Source organism: Schistocerca nitens, chromosome 6 (assembly GCF_023898315.1).
Source record: "Schistocerca nitens isolate TAMUIC-IGC-003100 chromosome 6, iqSchNite1.1, whole genome shotgun sequence".
Classification (NCBI taxonomy): domain Eukaryota; kingdom Metazoa; phylum Arthropoda; class Insecta; order Orthoptera; family Acrididae; genus Schistocerca; species Schistocerca nitens.
Window position 1 is genome coordinate 404,636,991 of NC_064619.1, and position 21,636 is coordinate 404,658,626.

Consider the following 21,636-nt stretch of genomic DNA (forward strand, 5'->3'; position numbering starts at 1 on the left):
TTCACCTGACTCCATCAACCTCCTGACCCCACCGACACCCCGCACCCCTACCTTCTACCTTCTATCTTCTTCCTAAAATTCACAAACCCAATCATCCCGGCTGCCCCATTGTAGCTGGTTACCAAGCCCCCACAGAACGTATCTCTGCCTACGTAGATCAACACCTTCAACCCATTACATGCAGTCTCCCATCCTTCATCAAAGACACCAACCACTTTCTCGAATGCCTGGAATCCTTACCCAATCTGTTACCCCCAGAAACCATCTTTGTAACCATTGATGCCACTTCCTTATACACAAATATTCCGCATGTCCAGGGCCTCGCTGCGATGGAGCACTTCCTTTCACGCCGATCACCTGCCACCCTACCTAAAACCTCTTTCCTCATTACCTTAGCCAGCTTCATCCTGACCCACAACTTCTTCACTTTTGAAGACCAGACATACCAACAATCAAAGGGAACAGCCATGGGTACCAGGATGGCCCCTTCGTACGCCAACCTATTCATGGGTCGCTTAGAGGAAGCCTTCTTGGTTATCCAGGCCTGCCAACCCAAAGTTTGGTACAGATTTATCGATGACGTCTTCATGATCTGGACTCACAGTGAAGAAGAACTCCAGAATTTCCTCTCCAACCTCAACTGCTTTGGTTCCATCAGATTCACCTGGTCCTACTCCAAATCCCATGCCACTTTCCTTGATGTTGACCTCCACCTGTCCAATGGCCAGCTTCACACGTCCGTCCACATCAAACCCACCAACAAGCAACAGTACCTCCATTACGACAGCTGCCACCCATTCCACATCAAACGGTCCCTTCCCTACAGCCTAGGTCTTCGTGGCAAACGAATCTGCTCCAGTCCGGAATCCCTGAACCATTACACCAACAACCTGACAACAGCTTTCGCATCCCGCAACTACCCTCCCGACCTGGTACAGAAGCAAATAACCAGAGCCACTTCCTCATCCTCTCAAACCCAGAACCTCCCACAGAAGAACAACAAAAGTGCCCCACTTGTTACAGGATACTTTCCGGGACTGGATCAGACTGTGAATGTGGCTCTCCAGCAGGGATACGACTTCCTCAAATCCTGCCCTGAAATGAGATCCATCCTTCATGAAATCCTCCCCACTCCACCAAGAGTGTCTTTCCGCCGTCCACCTAACCTTCGTAACCTCTTAGTTCATCCCTATGAAATCCCCAAACCACCTTCCCTACCCTCTGGCTCCTACCCTTGTAACCGCCCCCGGTGTAAAACCTGTCCCATGCACCCTCCCACCACCACCTACTCCAGTCCTGTAACCCGGAAGGTGTACACGATCAAAGGCAGAGCCACGTGTGAAAGCACCCAAGTGATCTACCAACTAACCTGCCTACACTGTGACGCATTCTATGTGGGAATGACCAGCAACAAACTGTCCATTCACATGAATGGACACAGGCAGACAGTGTTTGTTGGTAATGAGGATCACCCTGTGGCTAAACATGCCTTGGTGCACAGCCAGCACATCTTGGCACAGTGTTACACCGTCCGGGTTATCTGGATACTTCCCACTAACACCAACCTATCCGAACTCCGGAGATGGGAACTTGCTCTTCAATATATCCTCTCTTCCCGTTATCCACCAGGCCTCAATCTCCGCTAATTTCAAGTTGCCGCCCCTCATACCTCACCTGTCATTCAACAACATCTTTGCCTCTGCACTTCCGCCTCGACTGACATCTCTGCCCAAACTCTTTGTCTTTAAATATGTCTGCTTGTGTCTGTACATGTGTGGATGGATATGTGTGTGTGTGCGAGTGTATACCCATCCTTTTTTTCCCCCTAAGGTAAGTCTTTCCGCTCCCGGGATTGGAATGACTCCTTACCCTCACCCTTAAAACCCACATCCTTTCGTCTTTCCCTCTCCTTCCCTCTTTCCTGATGAAGCAACCGTGGGTTGCGAAAGCTTGAAATTTGTGTGTGTGTTTGTGTGTTTTTTATTGTCTCCTATCAACATACCAATGCTTTTGTTTGGTAAGTTACAGCATCTTTGTTTGACATGTTCCACATCCATGAGGATCTCCTCAGCACGGATCTATGGAACGAAAAACTAATCTTATCTAATCTACCCTGCAGACATTTTTTAGTTTCCAAAGTTGAAAACCCTAGTGAAAGGACAAAGATTTGCAATGATAGACGTGATAAAAGAAAATTCCCAGACAGTGCTTTGCATGATCCAGCAAGAGGCATATCAAAACTGCCTCCAGAAATGGAAACTGCGTTAGGAGTAGTATATCAATTGTAGAGCAGAGTATTTTGAAAACATAGAAAAATTTTGTGGACAAAGTTCCTGAATTTTTTTAACAGACCTCGTATTTAGTTGCAATTACAGCCTTCAGATTTGTGAAATTTATTGTGTAACTGAAACATAGTGCGTTCCTTTTATTACTCTCTGGCTTCATACTTTGCATTGGTTAAACTCAACTGCCACTTTTTGCACCATACAGATGCCTTGTCTAAATCATTTTGCAATTTGTTTTGATCACCTGATGACCTTATAAGACAGTAAATGACAGTATCATCTGCAAACAATCTAAGAGTGCTATTCAGATTGCGGCCTAAATCATTTATGTAATCACAAACAGTAGATGCCCTAAATTATTTCTACATCTACATCTACATCTACATCCATACTCTGCAAGCACCTGACGGTGTGTGGCGGAGGATACCTTGAGTACCACTATCGGTTCTCCCTTCTGTTCCAGTCTCGTATTGTTCGTGGAAAGAAGGATTGTTGGTATGCCTCTGTGTGGGCTCTAATCTCTCTGATTTTATCCTCATGGTCTCTTCGCGAAATATACGTAGGAGGGAGCAATATACTGCTTGACTCCTCGGTGAAGGTATGTTCTCGAAACTTCAACAAAAGCCCGTACCGAGCTACTGAGTGTCTCTCCTGGAGTTTATCTATCATCTCCGTAACACTTTCGTGATTACTAAATGATGCTGTAATGAAGCGCGCTGCTCTCCGTTGGATCTTCTCTACCTCTTCTATCAACCCCATCTGGTACGGATCCCACACCGGTGAGCAGTATACAAAAAGTGGGCGAACAAGTGTACTGTAACCTACTTCCTTTGCTTTCGGACTGCATTTCCTTAGGATTCTTCTAATGAATCTCAGTCTGTCATCTGCTTTACCGCCGTTCAACTTTATATGATCATTCCATTTTAAATCACTCCTAATGCGTACCTCCCAGATAATTTATGGAATTAACTGCTTCCAGTTGCTGACCTGCTATATTGTAGCTAAATGATAAGGGATCTTTCTTTCTATGTATTCGCAGCACATTACACTTGTCTACATTGAGATTCAATTGCCATTCCCTGCACCATGCGTCAATTCGCTGCAGATCTTCCTGCATTTCAGTACAATTTTCCATTGTTACAACTTCTCGATATATCACAGCATCATCCACAAAAAGCCTCAGTGAACTTCCGATGTCATCCACAAGGTCATTTATGTATATTGTGAATAGCAATGGTCCTACGACACTCCATGAGGAATGCCCGATATTACTTCCATTTTACATGATGACTTTCCGTCAGTTACTATGAACTGTGACCTTTCTGAGAGGAAATCATGAATCCAGTCGCACAACTGAGATAATATTCGATAGGCTCACAATCTGATTAGAATTCGCTTGTCAGGTACGGTGTCAAAAGCCTTTGGAAATCTAAAAATATGGAATCAATCTGAGACCCCTGTTAACAGCACTAATTACTTCATGAGAATAAGGATCCAGTTGTGTTTCACGATAATGATATTTTCTGAATACATGTTGGCTGTTTGTCAAGCAACTGTTTTCTTCAAGATAATTCATAATGTTCGAACACAGTATATGTTACAAAACCCTACTGCAAATAGATGTTAGCGATATGGGTCTGTAACTCAGCAGATTACTCTTATTTCCTTTCTTGGGTACTGGTTTGACTTCTGCAACTTTCCAGTCTTTAGGTACAGATCTTTCAACAGGTGATTGGTTGTATATGGAGCTATTATATCAGCATACTCTGAGAGGGGCCTGACTCTTATACAATCAAGGCCTTGCCTTTATTAAGTGATTTACATTAAGCTGATAAGCCACACTGAGGACACCTGTTTCTAAGTTATTTATGTTGATAGTTGTTCTTGGTTCGAATTCTGGAGTATCTACTTTGTCTTCTTTGGTGAAAGAATTTCAGAAAACCATATTTAGCAGTCTGCTTTAGTGGCACTGTGACCAGTAACATCACCACTGTTATCACGCAGTGAAGTACTGATTGTGTCTTTCTGCTGGCCGTACTTTATATACGACCACAATCTCTCTGGATTTTCTGCCAGATTTCGAGGCAGGGTTTCACTGCAGAAAGTATTAAAAGTATCTTGCACTTAAGTTTGCCACTACATTTGGAGCTTCTCTAAAGCTTTGTCAATCTTGAGTGTTTTTCTTTTTTTTAACTCTGGCATGAGTTTTTCATTGCTTCTGCAACAGTGTTCTGACCTGTTTAGTATACCATGGGGGATCAATATCATCTCTCATTAATTTATTCGGTATATGTCTCTCAACAGCTGTAGATACTATTTCTCTGAATTTAAACCACATCTCGTCTACACTTACATATTCAGACTGGAAGCAGTGAAGACTGTCTCTTAGGAAGGCCTCACGTGGATTTTTATTTGCTTTTTTAAATAGAAGTATTATGTGTATAATTTTGGTGGTTTTGGATGTTACAGGATTCAATCTAGCTACAACAACCTTGTAGTCACTAATCCCTCTATCTATCATGATGCTCCCTATCTACTCACGATTATCTGTTGCTAAGTGGTCAAGCATGTTTTTGCAACCATTTACACTTTCAGTGGGCTCCTGAACTAACTGTCCAAAATAATTTGCTGAGAACACATTCTGAATGATTTTGGAAAGGATTTTGCACCTACCTCTGACTTTAAATGTGTATTTTCACCAACATATCCACGGTAGCCAAAGTCACCACCAACTATTATTGTATGATTGAGCTACCAATTTGAAATGCAACCAGTTTTCTTTGAACTGTTCAGCAACTGAGTCAGTAAAAAGAACCAATTATTAATTTATTCTGGTTATCAAGTATAGCCTCTGCCCATACTAACTGACACGAACTATCTAATTTAAATTTCACTGTAAGGTAAACTATTTGTGACAGCAATAAACACTCCACCACCTACTTTATTTAAACTATCCTTTCTGAACACAGTTAGGTCCCTTGTAAAAATTTCAGCTGAACTTCTTTCCGGCTTTAGCCAGCTTTCCATACCTATAACAATTTGAGCTCTGTTTTTTTCCAACACAGCTATGGCAATTTACAGCTACAATATTGATTGTTCCTATGGCTACCCTCTTCCTGAGCTCATCCTGCACCCTTTGAAACTGAAGCCCTTTCTGCACCTTCTCAAGATCCTCTTAACATAAAAAAACTACCCAGTCACCTCCACACAGCCCCTGCTACTTCTGTAGCCCCTCCTGCTTGCAGTGGATGCCTGACCTATTTAGCAGAACTCAGAAACCCACCGTCCTATGGCACAAATCAAGGAATCTGCAGCCTACATTGTCCCTGAAACGCCTGAGCCTCTGAGTCAGACCCTCCACTGGGCTCTGTAACAAAGGACTACAGTTGCTTTTGTAAATGATCCTACAGATGGTGAGCTCCGGCTTCATCTTCCAAACAAGACTGCCAATCTTTACTACTTCAGTTAGCTGCCCAAAACCAGAGAGAATCTCTTCCTATTCAAAGCAACACACATCTTTAGTTCCGACATGAGCTGTTACCTGCAGTTGGCTGCTCCCTGTGCTCTTCACGGCAACCGGAAGCACCCTTTTCACACCTGGAATGAGCTCTCCCAGCATACACACAGAATGCACTCTGGATTCCTTCCCCTCCTTGGCACTCAAATTCCTATGTTTCTCCATTACAAGCCTAATGCCCACAAATGACCAGGCCTTGTGGGCCGAGAGGCTTCCTTTGGGACAGGTGAATGACTGCATCGCGCTCAGGGACTTCATCAGCTACAGACAGTGCCCGAAACCTGTTCATCAAATGAACCAAAATGGCCCTCCGATTGGCTCCCCGTGAAGTCTTTTGCTGCCTGCCTCTCCTTGGAGACCGAGCGAGGTGGCGCAGTGGTTAGCACACTGGACTCGCATTCGGGAGGACGACGGTTCAATCCCATGTCTGGCCATCCTGATTTAGGTTTCCCATGATTTTCCAAAATCACTCCAGGCAAATGCCAGAATGGTTCCTTTGAAAGGGCACGGCCGACTTCCTTCCCCGTCCTTCCCTAATCCGAGACCGATGACCTCGATGTTTGGTCTCTTCCCACAAACCATCCAATCTCCTTGGAACAACCCCCCACTTGACCATGGGTTTCGAGTTAATCAGTGGGGGCAGTACCCCCACCGTGGCCATAGTAGTGGGCCGATCGGGGTATACATGGATCGTACTGGACATAGCCCGGATCCCCACATCTGGCCCCCTCACAGGGATGCCCACTGGCTACAGCTTCATGCTGAGTGAAGGAAGCCAACACTTACCTGGAGCACCGCTAAGGGTCACCAACTTAGCTCGAATTGACCACAGCAATCACAGTCCCTATACACACCAAAGACAGCAAACTGCATGCTACACAGTTGTTAGAACATTAGACTGTGCCTGCAAGCACTTAAAACACACAAAAAATTAAGAAAGTGAACAGGTATCCACTAAAATAACTGAAAATAAGTCGCTCCTGTTTGAAGCTCATAAGTAAAATTAGCAAGCAAGTGATATACTTGCATTACCTGCAGCAGCAACAAAAGGTAGACTCTCTTGCTGACGGTCCAACTGACTCCAAAGTCTAATGATCTACTGCCAACGTATCACTATTTGATGATATATCTCACTTGCAGGCCTCATTACCTAAAGATTTTTATTTATCCATACTGCTATTATCAAATTATCCGAGCAACATCAGCCAAATTTTTTCTTGTGTTTAAGTTCTACAAAGCAGGTACTCTTTTTCATATACTTCAGTGCATTGTTTGTCTGCATATGCCTTAACAAAGACAATCTATCTGTTTTATTCAAGTGAGAATGGCTCTTATATCAGAAGTGTTGTAAGATCCTCACCTGTCCTATTTTTGCAAGTATAGCTTTTATCATATCAACTGTGGTTAAGCAGAGAGCCTAGGCTCAATTCCACAATGCAAACAGAAAATGAAATCTGATGCTTGGGTTACAGTCAGCATGGAAGGTACAAGGCTCTTTCCCATTTTTAGCAGAATTGTGGCTATTCCACCTAAGTGCACACTATCTTCTTACATATTTACTCTCAGTTTGGAAAGACGTAATTCCTACATGCTTCATTTAGAACACATTCACTGTGATTCTATATAAATACCAGTGTTACAATGTTTTTTATGAACGATAGTTTCTTTTTCAACTATTGATGACCAAACTGACTTAATAAAAGTCACAACCACAATATTAGGATGCAATGACAGTTCCAATGCAAAAACAATGATGTAAGTGATATTAAAGCAATATATTTCCTTTTCCTTTTAAATCAATTTACACATAACCTAATTATCTGCCTCCGTGGCTGAGGTCGCTATTCATGTTCGAGTGGTGGCACTCTACCAGGGGGTAAGCTGTTTCAAATCCTGGTTGTGGAGAATGTTTTCACTACCAGTATATGGTCAGCAAGAGGAGGAGAGGTGGTGGCGTAAAGTTCCTGATCACAAGACTCCGTGTCAATGCCCTGGTTTAAATACCAAACCTCTCCACAGTGTCTCCTGAACTGAGAGCATGTGACACTAGTAATGGTGATCCGTGTGTCAGATGGGGTTGTTAAGCTTGGAGGCCCCCTTGGTGCTGTTTGCAAGGAGTAGGCTATGTGCTGGCACTGGGTTTCACCTTCTTTCTTCTCTCATCATCATCATCATCATCATCATCATCATCATCATAACACCCCACCCCACACACACACACACACACACACACACACAAAAATGCGCGTGCATGCATACACGCGCGCACACACACGTAACATCACGAAAAGTTGTAATGGAGAATTATGTAATTTGACAAACCAAAAAAAACAATAATTAATAGTAGCACCACATAATCAAATTTCGATAGTATATCCATGGCAATTACACACAAGCACATGCACCCCTATTGATGTTTGTTCTGATACCGCGGTCTGCTTCGCAATGAAATATAAATATACCTGTACCCCACATTCGTTGTGTTATCAAATTGATTATTACCACCAAACATAATAAACAAGCTGCAGCAAAGAGACAATCGATCACAGTCTTCATATATGTTCTTATAGGAGTTTCCATTTGGTAATGGAAACACTTAATGTGAACATTATGTATAGAGCATGGCTGATAACCTTTTACTTAGCATGCACTTGGAGGTATGGTTCATTAACTAAAATTAAATTACCTGTTCAGAAATTTTCTGAATGGCCGCCGATAAGCAAAACCAGCACGCCTGACACGTATATTTTCTTTCAGTCCAAGATATTCCACCTGATGTTTTACCCTCAGCTCCTCCCAATCTCGTGGTCGTTTGGTTTCATTTGGTTTTATACATCTAAAAACAAATAAATACGAATCTTAGAGTGTCAGTGTGATATCGTCACTTTCAACAATCTGAGCTGCAGTTTACATTTCTTATGATTATAAAGACAATCTGCTGCACAAGTAAAATAGAAGTACACATGGAACTATGAGTCTGGCAAGAATTAAAGAGAGGGTTTACTGACAAGTTATTTTATTATTGGAAAATGGATTTCTATGACATTGCCAACTCTATGGAAAACATAAGGTAATAAAATGAAAATTAATATATTATGAAACAGAATTGCCAAATTGCTGGGCAACCCTTACCTCAATGAGGGAAATTCTTAATGCTGTCAATAGATATATTTAAAGGCAAAAGCGATGATATTATCCTAGCTTTTGTAACTGTTAGCTTCTTCCACAGTGAGGTTTAAAAAATAAGAGCAAGTAATTCTCATCCTAGGAGTTTAGGATGTTACCCTTTCTTTTTCACCTTTCCCAAATTATCTCTCCCTGAGGAAGGAACTAATAATTACAAAAGCTAGGATAGTGTCATCACTTTTACTTTTATATGTATCTGTCAGCAGTACTAAACATTACACCCCTTAAAGCTAAATTCTTATCAGCAAGTATGTCACATAATTTAGTAGTTTTCTTAACTGAATTTTCATTTGACACAATTAAAATTAAAATTACAAAAACAACTGCAGAACATTATGTATGAAACAACTGACAACTAAGTTTTGCCCACTGATTAAATTTTATTAGATGTACTTTTTATTCCAATGGCCACAGTGAGAAGATTCACCAGGATGTAGAACTTGTCAGAAAAACAAGAAGACGCAAAAAATATCTACAAAGAAAAACAAATATGCTAATAAGCCTTCTACAGATCCAAAGAGAAATGGTCCTCATGGATGTGGACAAGTCAAAAATATCTTAAACATATTTTCAGTTGAAAGGTAATAAATAATTCATCACAAAGAATGTAAATGCTCAACTCCCAGACATTCATAGTTTTGATAATTCTTAGGCTATTGAACCATACATCATCAAATAGAAAAAATCATTTTATAGCCCTTATTTACAACTATTCCATTACCGACGTGAAATTATAAAAAAGTCAGATTGTACTAATACTCACATTATTTGACGTTATCAGTAACATATACACATCAGACATATATCAATCGAGGAGGAGGAGGAGGAGGAGTTGGCCATCAATAAAATCTTTATGCTCCTCTTACACTGCACTTTAGAAGTAGTTAAACTTTTTATGGCTGCTGACAAGTTATTGAAAGTAAGTTTGTGAAGATCTGTGAAGATTATTCTTATTTCTAACACTAACTGCATGATCCAAGCCTTAGATGAAAGAGAAATATATATTTCATTGACAAATTTCATTAAGTAATAAATATACTGGGAAGCAGTAGTTAGTATTCCTAGTTTCCTGAACTGGTTTCTGCATGATGTTCTTGAGTTCACACCACATATGAAGTGTGATCAAAGAGTGACAGAAATTTATGTTTTTCTTAAAAGTAAACTCCCTCAGATATAATACATTTGTGGCAGTGGTTTTCCCAATCTCAGAAGCACTTCTGGACCTCACTTTTCATTATGGTGGCCAGCTCCTTCAGCAATTCTGTTTTTATCTCATCAATGGTGGCAAAATCACGTCCTGTCCTGGTTCTATTCAACCTTGAAAGAAGTCGTCAGGGGTCACGTCTGGGGAAAACGGTGGCTGAGGCAACATAACGGTTTTATTTTTCGCCCAAAAATCACTAACAAGCACTGAGGCGTGAGCGGGAGCAGTGTTGTGATGCAGTTTCTATGAGTAGTTTTGCCACAATTCTGATTGTTTTCTTCAGATTGGTTCATGCAAATGGCAAGTAACTTCCAGATAGTATTCCTTATTGACAATTTGACTGTAAGGCAGAAACTTGTAGTGCACTATCCCATTGTAATCAAACAAAACAGTAAGAATAACCTTATAGTGATGTCTATGTGACATCATTTTTAGCCCAATTTCAACAATTTTGAAACAAACTTTGCTGGCACAGAAGTTGCTTGGCACAAGCCAAAGACTATGCCAACATCATTAGCAACCTCTCTGATGATGATTCTGCAATTTTACACATCTATCCCCCCCCCCCCCCCCCCCCCGCCCCACACACACACACACACACATTGTAGTGAGTAACTGATGTGCTAGGGCGTCCAGGGCTGTCATTGCCTTTATTGTGTTCTAGACCCTCTTTGAAAGGTTTATACCACTCATGAGCTCTTGTCTTACACATAGTAGATTTGCCAAAAGCCACAGTCAACATTTCAAATGTGGTGCTGCACTTTATTCCATTTTTCAAGCAGAATTTAATGACAATTCTTTGATCCATTTTTTTCATAAGTAAAAATTTTCCAAGGATTCAAAAGCACATATAACCTTTCCGAATGTCAACAATAAACTAAATATTCAAATCAGCTGAAAATGCAAACATAAATCAGGAATGTGTGTACCAACAAGACGAAAAAAAAAATTAAAATCAGATGTACGAGTCCTTGAAATTAAAAAATTTCCGTTACTTTTTGGTCGCTCATTGTACAATTTTCATCACATGTTAATTGAACCAGAAAAGTTTCGCTTGGCTTGATGAGTTACCACAAAAAATCTTATATGACATTATGTAATGAATGCTAGCTTCTATATTTTTATATGGAACAATGGAAAATTCCAGTTGGAATAACAATATTATGAAAAGTAAAGTCGTCACTCACCATATACACATGATTGCAGTCTCTGGCAACTGAAAGTCACACTGCGAACAACAGCCCCATCTACTTTTGAAGAAGGCCTTACTGGCTGAAAGCTTATTTGTGACTCTCTTTTCATTGTGCCTATCTGCGACTCAGCATCTCCACTATATGGTGAGTGGCAACTTTCCTTTTCATAGTATTGTTATTTTTATATCACCTATGTCTAACAACATTTGCATTGTGTATAAAGATTTGTTTGGGCACTTCAGAAGTACTGTGGTATGAACCTCTCAGTTGAATTTCGAGCTGTAATCCTGAGAATTTATCACTTAACTGCTTCTATCTGTTTGTCATCATATTTTAGACGTATTCTGGCAGGAAAACTCTCACAAGTTCTAAACTGCATGTAGTACATTTATTCTGAGTTTACTGGCAAATAATTAGCTAAAAACTATTTATTAGTGTCCATAAATTCATTAGCCAATCTTTTTTGGACTATACTTGATTTGCCATTATTTCAATGTTTGTATCATCTGCAAATAAAACAATCTTGACATCTGGTAATGTTACAGGTGAAAAGTCATCAATGTACACAAGAAAAAGTAAGGCCCCAAAGATGGAACCTTGTGAGACACCATAGGCACTTATTTCCCAGTTGGATGATACCTGATAGCTTAATATTGTTTCTTTCCTAATAACATCCTTCATTTCCTGTCAAGAGATATAGTATTTTAACCATTTTGCAGCATTTCTTGCAACACTATGATATTCTTATTTACTTGAAAAGAATGTTGTGATCTACACAGTCAAATGCTTTTGACAGATCATAAAATATACCAGTCACCTGTAATTTATTGTCTACTGAATGAAGTACATTACTGTTCTTTGTGCAGCTAGCTTTCCCAATACCAGAACCCTTTAGAAACATTAACTGTGACTTTGACAATATAGTATTTGTTGTCAGATGGTTAAGAAGTTGATTGTTTTTATCTTTTCTAAAATTTTCAAGAATGTTGGCAAAAGTGAAATTGGACATAAATTTGACTGTATTTATTTATTGCCTTTCTTAACCAAAGGCAAATTTCAACCACTCAGAAGATGATTCACTGGTAAATGACTAGTTACACAGATAACTCAATATTTTGTTAAACTCAGATGCACACTCTTTAAGTGACTTCGTTGATTTTTTTTTATAACAACCACTGTAATTTTTGTATTTAAAGATCTTATGGTGGACATTACTTCTACTGGTGTAGTGAGCGTCACATTCATATTACTGAAGATACCGTAATGACTGGTGTGAGATATTCCATTGCAGCATCTACTGAACCTGACACCACCATTTTTCTAGTAACAGTTATGAATGCCGAGGGCTGAGTGTCACCCTATTAGAGACAGCAACGATGAGAGAGAGAGAGAGGGAGAGAGGGAGGGAGGGGGAGGGGGGGAGAGAGGGAGGGAGAGAGGGAGAGGGAGAGAGAGAGAGAGAGAGAGAGAGAGAGAGAGAGAGAGAGAGAGAGTTCTGTTAACTATTATTTGTAGTTCATATGGTGACATTTCCTGAGAACAAAACAGAAGCAAGAAAGAAATGTAATGATAATGCTACTTTCAAATATCAGTTATTGCAGTGGTCTTTCTTTAAAATTTTGTCTATACATTAATTAACTGTACTGAGATAACTGAAGTAGTCAGCGGAAGAAAGTCCTACAAAATTAGTCTGTTATGGTTTCAGCTGCATTACAAGTTGATAACATCCAGTTACATTTCTACTGATAGAATTTCTCACGACCTTGGGGAATTTATTAACATTTTGAGGGTATAAACTTAATGTAAAAAATATCAGAGTGTTATTGTAAAGTTGTAACTTTTTTCTTTCACTTTCTAGCAGGAGAAAAACTTATTATATATGTGTTTGAGGATTAACATTGTTTTAGTGCTAATGTTAAACACTGTGTGTTACCATATTTTTTTCCTGATGTAGTTCTCTACAAACGTTCATGTATGTGTGTATTTTGAGAAACAATCATGGTCTACAGCCACTGACAGAAAAGATGTAAACAGCAGGTCACCACATCTTATGCCAAATAGACCACAATAAACCAGAAACGAAGTACTGCCAAAAAGGCAGGCTTTATGTACATTATAAATGGGAAGTAGTTTCTGAACAAACTATTGGTCAACTGTGTAGGTGTCTTCAGAAGAATTAAGAAAAACTATGAAATGTCAAGAATGATATTTTTTATTACTACTGGAAACTGACTGACTGACCAACACAATTCCTTTTTATTTGGTCTTGCAAAATCATATCCTGTGGTATGGCCGAACCTCATCACAATCTTCCCATGAGTGGAAGTCCTATAATTTTATCATCAATACATATGAATAATTGCAGAGTGTGAGCAGAAAGTCTTTTCTGGTGGTGCATGGTCTTCAACAAAACAGAACCTATTAGAAAGATGTTATATCAGAATGTACACTCCAAAATTATCTAAGAGGAAAGCATGAAAATCATCCAATCTGGGTTCCTGAAGTCTGAATCCAGACTTTCCACGACTATATCAGAAGCTTGCCTACATAACAGACACATTGTAGCCAAATAAAAACCCAAGTAAAGCATATTTTAATGGTGACTTGAATATATCAGCATTGTTTTGTGATTAGCTTGGAAATTACTGAAGAAAGGTACATTCAATCTGTTAGCGAAGCGAATACAGGCAGATACTATGTCAGTTGTATAATATCGAATTTCAACTATCAAAGTCACACACTTGCAAGACTTGTGATGAACTTCACATTATACTCACCAATCTGATGAGTACTGCAAGAGTTGCATCTGAGAAGATCTGAAGCTTTGAGGAAGAAACTTCAAGAATTCAGTGCCAAAGCAAAAGGAAACCCAGAAAATCTGTTCTGCAGCAAAGGCTACCCACACCAAAACTTCATTGTGGTCCTGCTTTTTATATGTGCAAGATTTGGACATATATAATTTGAGCACTCAGAATGTACCACAGGTGTCAGTTTTATGTTCATGTAGGAAGCGAGTGTTGCTGCTAGAGACAGCTATGAGATAGACAGCTGTTTACTGAAGTATGTCCGTAATATGAAGATAAAGAGGAAGAAGTTGATCCTATTTTTGGACAACATTGGTGCACAACATAAAAACTACAAGATACTTGCAATAGTACTTACTTGGTCAGGCAACAAGCTACGTAAAAATTCATTGCAAATTAAATTACAAATTAAACAATGGAAAATCAGGGTGGAATAACGACATATTACGAAAAGGAAAGCTGCTGCTCACCATATAGCACAGATGCCGAGTCACAGATAGGCACAACAAAAAGAGTGTCAGCAAGTAAACTTTTGGCCAAAAAGGCCTTCATCGGTATTAGCCAAAACACACACACACACACACACACACACACACACACACACACACACACAGTCTGGTCTCAGCAGATTGGTGACTCAGCATTTGCGCTACAGTTACATATTTGGTCTCAAAAGTTTTACAGATCCTTGTTGAGAAGACAGTGCTAACCAACAAAAGTAGGAATTATGTTACAAATAAAAAAAATCTATGTGATTGTCCAAGATTTGTAATGCATATCACATATTCACAGCTAAATAAATAGTGGAAGGAAAAGTCACAATTATTAACATTTTAATTAACAATTAATAAATTTAATCAAACATATAACACTAAACAGCTCAAAATTATGTTTGTGGGTTAGCATTTATTTCCACTGACCCCTTCAATTTCATTCCACCTTTTCTAGACCAGTTCTTGTTTGCAATTGGTAACATTAATATTCATTGTATAATGTTTCACATGAGCACGTAATATACATGAGAGTCATCATTAGCTATTACGTGATTTTCAAAGTTCTGTTTACTTCTAACAGTGTAACGTAACTCTTAGGTCTGCTCCACATAATCATGTAAAAGTACTTTTGAATTGTTAATAATTACTAAGACATTTTTACAATAAATGGGACATTAACAAACCATTTCAATGTGAGCCCCAGAATATATCAGACAATATGAACTGTGATAAAAGAATCAGCAGTTCTTCATTTTAGCTCACTTGCAAAAACATGAGACAGAATTCTGTAACTCACCTGATATAATGTGGTGTGCATTTTTTCAGTTCATCAACCAATGCATTTGCTTGTGCTCTAATCTTGCTCCCAGCTGTTGTTGGTCGGGACTTAGCACTAGTACTTATCTGGTCGGGAAACAAGCTACGCAAAAATTCACTGCAAATTAAATTACAAATTATTTACTCTAAAATAGCTGCCAGCTTGATACCTATTGTAATTTATTCACAAAATAAAACATCAAGTTTATCAGAGATTTATGCTGCTTATTAATGATAGGAAATTATGCAGCATCAAAATTAATCTTGTCTTGTCATATACATACTAATTTCTTCTAAGCATCAGATACTAAAATCTGTAAAAATCAAATTCTACACAACTCACTACTTACTTTTTACTTGACTGCATCAGCTCGATTAAGTCAGGAAATAGGACATCTCTATTGCGATCACAAAAGCCTTCAATGCTGTAGCTAACAATTCCAGCATAGTGATGAATAATGAAACCTTCTTTGCAGGACTGGTAGTGTTGGTGTCCTGCAGATGCATTTGTTAATTTCTAAAAAAATAAAACAGATGACTCAAATTTGGTAAAATATAAAGGCAATAGAGGAATTAATATCTCAGGACATATTGAATGAACCTACATCTCTACAGCAATAAATACACATGGTCTGCTGCAGCTTGCATTGTTTAAAATAGTTTAGTTATGTAATATTACTTAATCTTCTCCTTTCTCGTTAAAACCTTTCTATAAAGTGCCTAAGTTCACCATCTACACTTCAAAAGTTTTTCAAAAAATCAATAATATATTATTGTTTAAACTACACCTATATACTTTTTGATTATCACAGTTACATATTCTCCAAAAGATATTCACCCTTCAGTTCAGTTCAATAACAGGGAAAATTAGTTCTATTAACTATACTGTTTTGCTATTAATCACAAAGAGGATAAAATCCTACATCGTTCTTCCTGCTGTTATTAATTACCAAACAAATTTCTACCAAAAACTGTAACTATGTTAAAAAAATCAATGAGGTCTAAGTTGCTTTCATCAGTCATTTCAACTGTCTGACAGTATTGGTTCATGACATGGGAAATTCATTAGTAAACTTAAGTATTGTGACCAAACTGGTTGGTATCAATATTTGATCAAATTAAATTTTTGAGAAATCTGGGTGGATGTTAATATTTTTATATTTTCCTGAGAAACACAGTGAAGAGATTTCTATGTCTTAATTGCGCACGAAACAATGTTTCAGTACTCTTTATGATGTGCAGATAGGGAACACATGCAGTTTGTGAACCCTCAGCAACATCAGTTATAATTCCAGATTGACAAAGAATGTCTTACAACACATTATGAGATGACATTATTCAGTCACATGTATTTTATTTGTCACTCCACATGTTCACTGACTTAAATGCAGATTTTATATCAGTGTATGCACGACATAGTGTAACTAATTATCCCTGTACTAGAAAGCTGTATGGCATTTTAAGGCTTAAACGTCTCACAACCTTTCAGGTAGTATGATCAAAACTCCTCTGAATTATTATATAGAATCAAGTTAGTTGCTAAACACAACAAAATCTACCAGAAAGTTGATGTAAGTACAGCATGACATAGGGATGATTCCTGAACAACATGGGGCACTACCAGTTACTGTTGTAATGCAGTATGGAAGTCTGAAGATGAACTGATAAGATACAGCTCAGAAAGCAGCTAGATTACTGCAATACCAGCCAGGATTCAACCATCTGCTTGCAAAGAGGCATGGCTGGAATTCCAGTTCCACTAATGGCATTTACCTCCTTCATGTGATAGCTGGATTTACGTTATCTGTAACTTGTGACAGAGCACCTGGTCATGACAGAATTCATTACGACATGTTGCAAATTTCATTGGGACAACAAAGTAATCCTCCTACACGATTTTCAAAATACTACAAGAGTGGCAATAAATACCTGGATTCATGGGAAGATACACTTTCCATACTTCTCCTGAAACCTGGAAAAGATGACATCTGCCATGTACCGTAAAATGAGGTGAATCCGATCAGGTGATGTCAATCCAGTCATTTACCAGTTTTTCCACATTTCGATAACTGAGCATAGTATTTTGACAATTACAATGCAGCTGAACATTGTCGTGAACTCTTAACTAATCTATAAACAACAAAGGTGTATCGGAGTGCGCGCAACCAGCAAATCGCATTGTCAGTAGGCGTGTGATTCTTGTGCTACACTTGTGTAGCCAACACAAGAGTGCAAAACTTTCTGCTGGCGCCTGTTACTTCAGTGTAACTGGTAAATTGCAATTTTATTGCTGGCATATGAACTTCTTAAGTGATACAGTTTTGTTTTTCGTTCATTGCTAATACCGCTTAGGTCACTGTGCAGGCCTAATTACAAAACTGCATTTTTGTAGGGTGAATTCAATCATGTGAGTATATCAAAAGGTTCTGGGACCAACATGGAAATCTTAATTACAAACCAGAATTTATTCTAAATTTGGTGAAAGCTGTCAAATCATGAAAATTAAGCATTTGGAAAGCTTCAGAGCAATAAGCAGTTCCATATACCACATTAAATGACAAACTCAAGGAAAGGTACAAATACAAAATAGGTGGACAACCAGTGTTAACCAACAGTGAGGAAAAAGCCTGGTTGAAGGATTATTGTGTTGCGCGAAATTGGGGTTTCCTCTGAGGAATAATCGTGCTAGGTATATCATACAGGTGTATCTCAATCAAGCAGAGAGGACTGAAAAAAAGATTTCTTGACAATCGACCTGGGCATGAGTGAGTAAAATCTTTTCTGAAAAGAAATAAAGAACTAACAGTTAAGAGTAAGTGAAAATGTGAAGGGGGTAAAGGAAGCAGTGGTGTCCCTCCCTCCAACATTATAAACTATGACAAGACAACCTTTTGTGATGTTCCTGGATAAGTGAAAGTAATAGTGAAGCGAGGCACAAGATATCCTTAAAGGATAGTGGATAGTTCAAAGTCCAGTATCAGTGTGACAATAGCAGCAGCTGCCGACATGTCAGTCCTCCCACCGTACATAGTTTATAGGGCAAAACACCTCTACGATACTTGGACTGAAGGGGGCGTAAGTGGTGCAGGTTATAATAGGAATTGAAGTGGTTGGTTTGACCTAACAATGTTTGAATCATGGTTTGCTGAAATTGTCTTGCCTTATGCCCCTGCAATTAGAGGGTCCTAAAGTGATTATAGGTTACAATTTCTAGAGTCATCTGTCATGTAACATGATTAAACTGTGCCAGGAGCAGGACATTATATTTGTGCTTCTACCACCTAATTCTACTCATTTGTGTCAGCCACTTAATGTGGGCTCTTTTAGACCTTTCAAACTTGCTTGGTTGACAAAAGAAGGATAGAGTGGTACCCAAATTTCCTTGGTTGTTGAAGAAACCTTTGAAAATATAGCTATCACGCCCAAATCAAATGTAATATCTGGGTTCAGAAAAGCAGATATCTTTCCTTTCTGTTCTGAAAAAGTCATTTCACAGATTCCAGGAGCAACTGATAACAATGTACATGGCACCAGCTCATCAGAAGTTTCTTGGGCAGCAGCCTTCGAAATGCAATTGAAACAGGTTCGTTCTAATGAAAACAAAAGCAAAACTGTGCCAAGCAAAGCATTTAGCATTAACTCCAGGAAAAGGAATTGTTATCAGCGACTTCAATGAAAATGATAGTGACGGGGCTACAAGCAGGGAGTCCCTATACAGAAACATCTAACAGTGATCTAGAACAGCATGAGTCAAATGAAAATGAAGAAATGGACAAGAAGAAGGATAAAGATTGGCATGAATTTAAGAAAATGATTTCACCATAGTAAAATTTCCTAGGAAAAAAAATTTCAGGTTTTTTATTGGTAAAATTGAAAGCATCTCTAACAACACCTATGAAATGATATTTCTGAGAAAGAATGTTCTTGATGGTAATGTTTATTTTGTCTTTCCAGAAATTGATGATGCAAATGAGATAGAAAGAGCCCTAATTATTAAAAATGTTACAGAACATAGAAGGTGAGGTAAATTTAATTTTGAAGGAATAGATGATTACGACATTGAGTAAATACTTTTCACATTGATTATGACATACAATAACCAAAAATTAATATTTGTTAGTCAAATTTCCTGAATGCAAGTGTTTTTATAGCAAAAATCTGTTTAGTAGTTGTAAAATTTTGTTGCAAATACAGCAATATATTTTTAAAAATCAAAACAGCGATCGGATTCACCCCATTGGAAGTCTGATTTTGTTCCTGCAAACAATATACAATGGTGATCAGATTCGCCCCAACTGAGGAGGTGAAACCGATCAACAATTCACTTAAAATAATAACTGCAGTTCTAAACTAAAAATAACATAATACATGAATGAATTATCAAGGTCATAAAATTAACATACTGAACTTTCATTCCGATATTACAACAATAAATGGATGAAATTTTAAAAAAAACTGCCGTTTTTGATCGGATTCATCTCATTTTAAGACAGTTGTTACAGAATTGCCTTAACTATCTGTATAGAGAAGGTAACTCTCCTCCGTCCAAACAGGTCCTGAAGGACCCAACGATACTGACCGACTGCCGTGTCATCCTCAGCCTATAGGCTTCAAAAAATGGTTCAAATGGCTCTGAGCAGTATGGGACTTAACTTCTAAGGTCATCAGTCCCCTAGAAGTGAGAACTACTTAAACCTAACTAACCTAAGGACATCACACACATCCATGCCCGAGGCAGGATTCGAACCTGCAACCGTAGCAGTCGTGCGGTTTCAGACTGTAGTGCCTTTAACCGCTTGGCCACCCCGGCCGGCTATAGGCTTCACTGGATGGGGATATGTAGGAGTGTGTGGTCAGCATACCACTCTCACGGCCATTGTCAGTTTTCATAACTGGAGCCACTACTTCTCAATCGAGTAGCTCCTCAATTTGCTTCACAAGGGCTGTGTGCTCCCGGCTTCCAAATAGTGGTTGACAGACCACACAGTTACCCACCTAAGTGCCAGCCAAGCTCAACAGCACTTAACTTCGGTGTTACCACTGCGGCAGTGCCATTAGTGTATTGTGTTTTATCCAGACACTTTCTTCGATTCAAGGTCTTATCCATCATTCATTACCTGACGCTGATAAAAGCAGCTGTGAGATGTATTGGAAGGCTGGAATGGGGCTTCCAGGAACATTTTCCAGCCTTTGTTTAATCCCCCTCCCCGCCAGGTAGGACCTGGTGATACAACATGTCCTGGGTTCTTGTCACTCACCTGGTCTTAATTTATGTTGATTTCTTTGGTCTCAGCATTTCTTCACAGCAGCTATTTATTTCTTCACTCCCTTTTAGTTTTCTGCATCTTTCATTTTCTGACCTGTCTATTTTTTGTGGCACCCACCTACCTCCATCACACACAAAGCACTTAACTTTCCACTCTTATTACCTCATGCACAATGTTTTGGCAGTAATCCCCATCTCGTGTATTATCATGTCTACCACCTTTAAGCTCTCAGGTTTGCAAATCTCATCCAGTGCAGTCCCCACCAACTAGTCTGTCCTACTCATCTGGTCCACTGATCTGGGGTCCTGGACAACTTCTCCAATCTCTACCCCTTTTCATAAACCTCACCAGTCCTTTCCCGTTACTCCTCTTCCTTCCCTTTCAACCCTTCCGCCAGAGGGACTCACTGGCTTCAAAAGCTTGCAAACTTTAATACTTTTTATACGTGTGTCCTCCTGCTCCCACTTGGTGAGTAGATTTTTTTATCTATCCAATTACATTCTATTTTCAAAAACCAATTATTTTTGCTGATTTAGTACATATTACTGATCACTTAGAAACAAAAGGTTTTCAACAAATTTCCAAAGTGTGGATCACTTCTCCAACAGGAGGACCAGCTAGTGAGTAATACTTCAGGTGTATGCTTATCATCATGCCACATTTCGGTTGACTGTATTTTGCATGATGTCAAGAGGGTATGCGAAAATGTTTTGCTGTGGACTTTCCTCCTCTTTTGAGTGATGACATAAAAAGTATTGAATGCTTTTTAAAATTGAGTCTGATCTTCTGATTAGTCCCAAAACTGTTACAGTGAATCATTTACTTTCTTTGAGAGGTTGATTTGTGAAGACATATAGAATACTTTTCCAC

General features: G+C 38.9%; 1 protein-coding gene across 1 annotated transcript in view; it reads right to left on the reverse strand.

Moving 5' to 3' along the window:
* Positions 1-21,636, reverse strand: part of LOC126263654 (unconventional myosin-Ie-like) — a 390,931-nt gene that overhangs the window by 71,352 nt on the left and 297,943 nt on the right. Inside the window, exons 12-14 of the mRNA XM_049960758.1 lie at positions 15,850-16,016; positions 15,480-15,617; positions 8,489-8,638 (exon numbers count right to left, since the gene is read on the reverse strand). Of these exons, the coding sequence (XP_049816715.1) occupies positions 8,489-8,638; positions 15,480-15,617; positions 15,850-16,016 (455 nt within the window). The remainder of the gene's footprint in view (positions 1-8,488; positions 8,639-15,479; positions 15,618-15,849; positions 16,017-21,636) is intronic.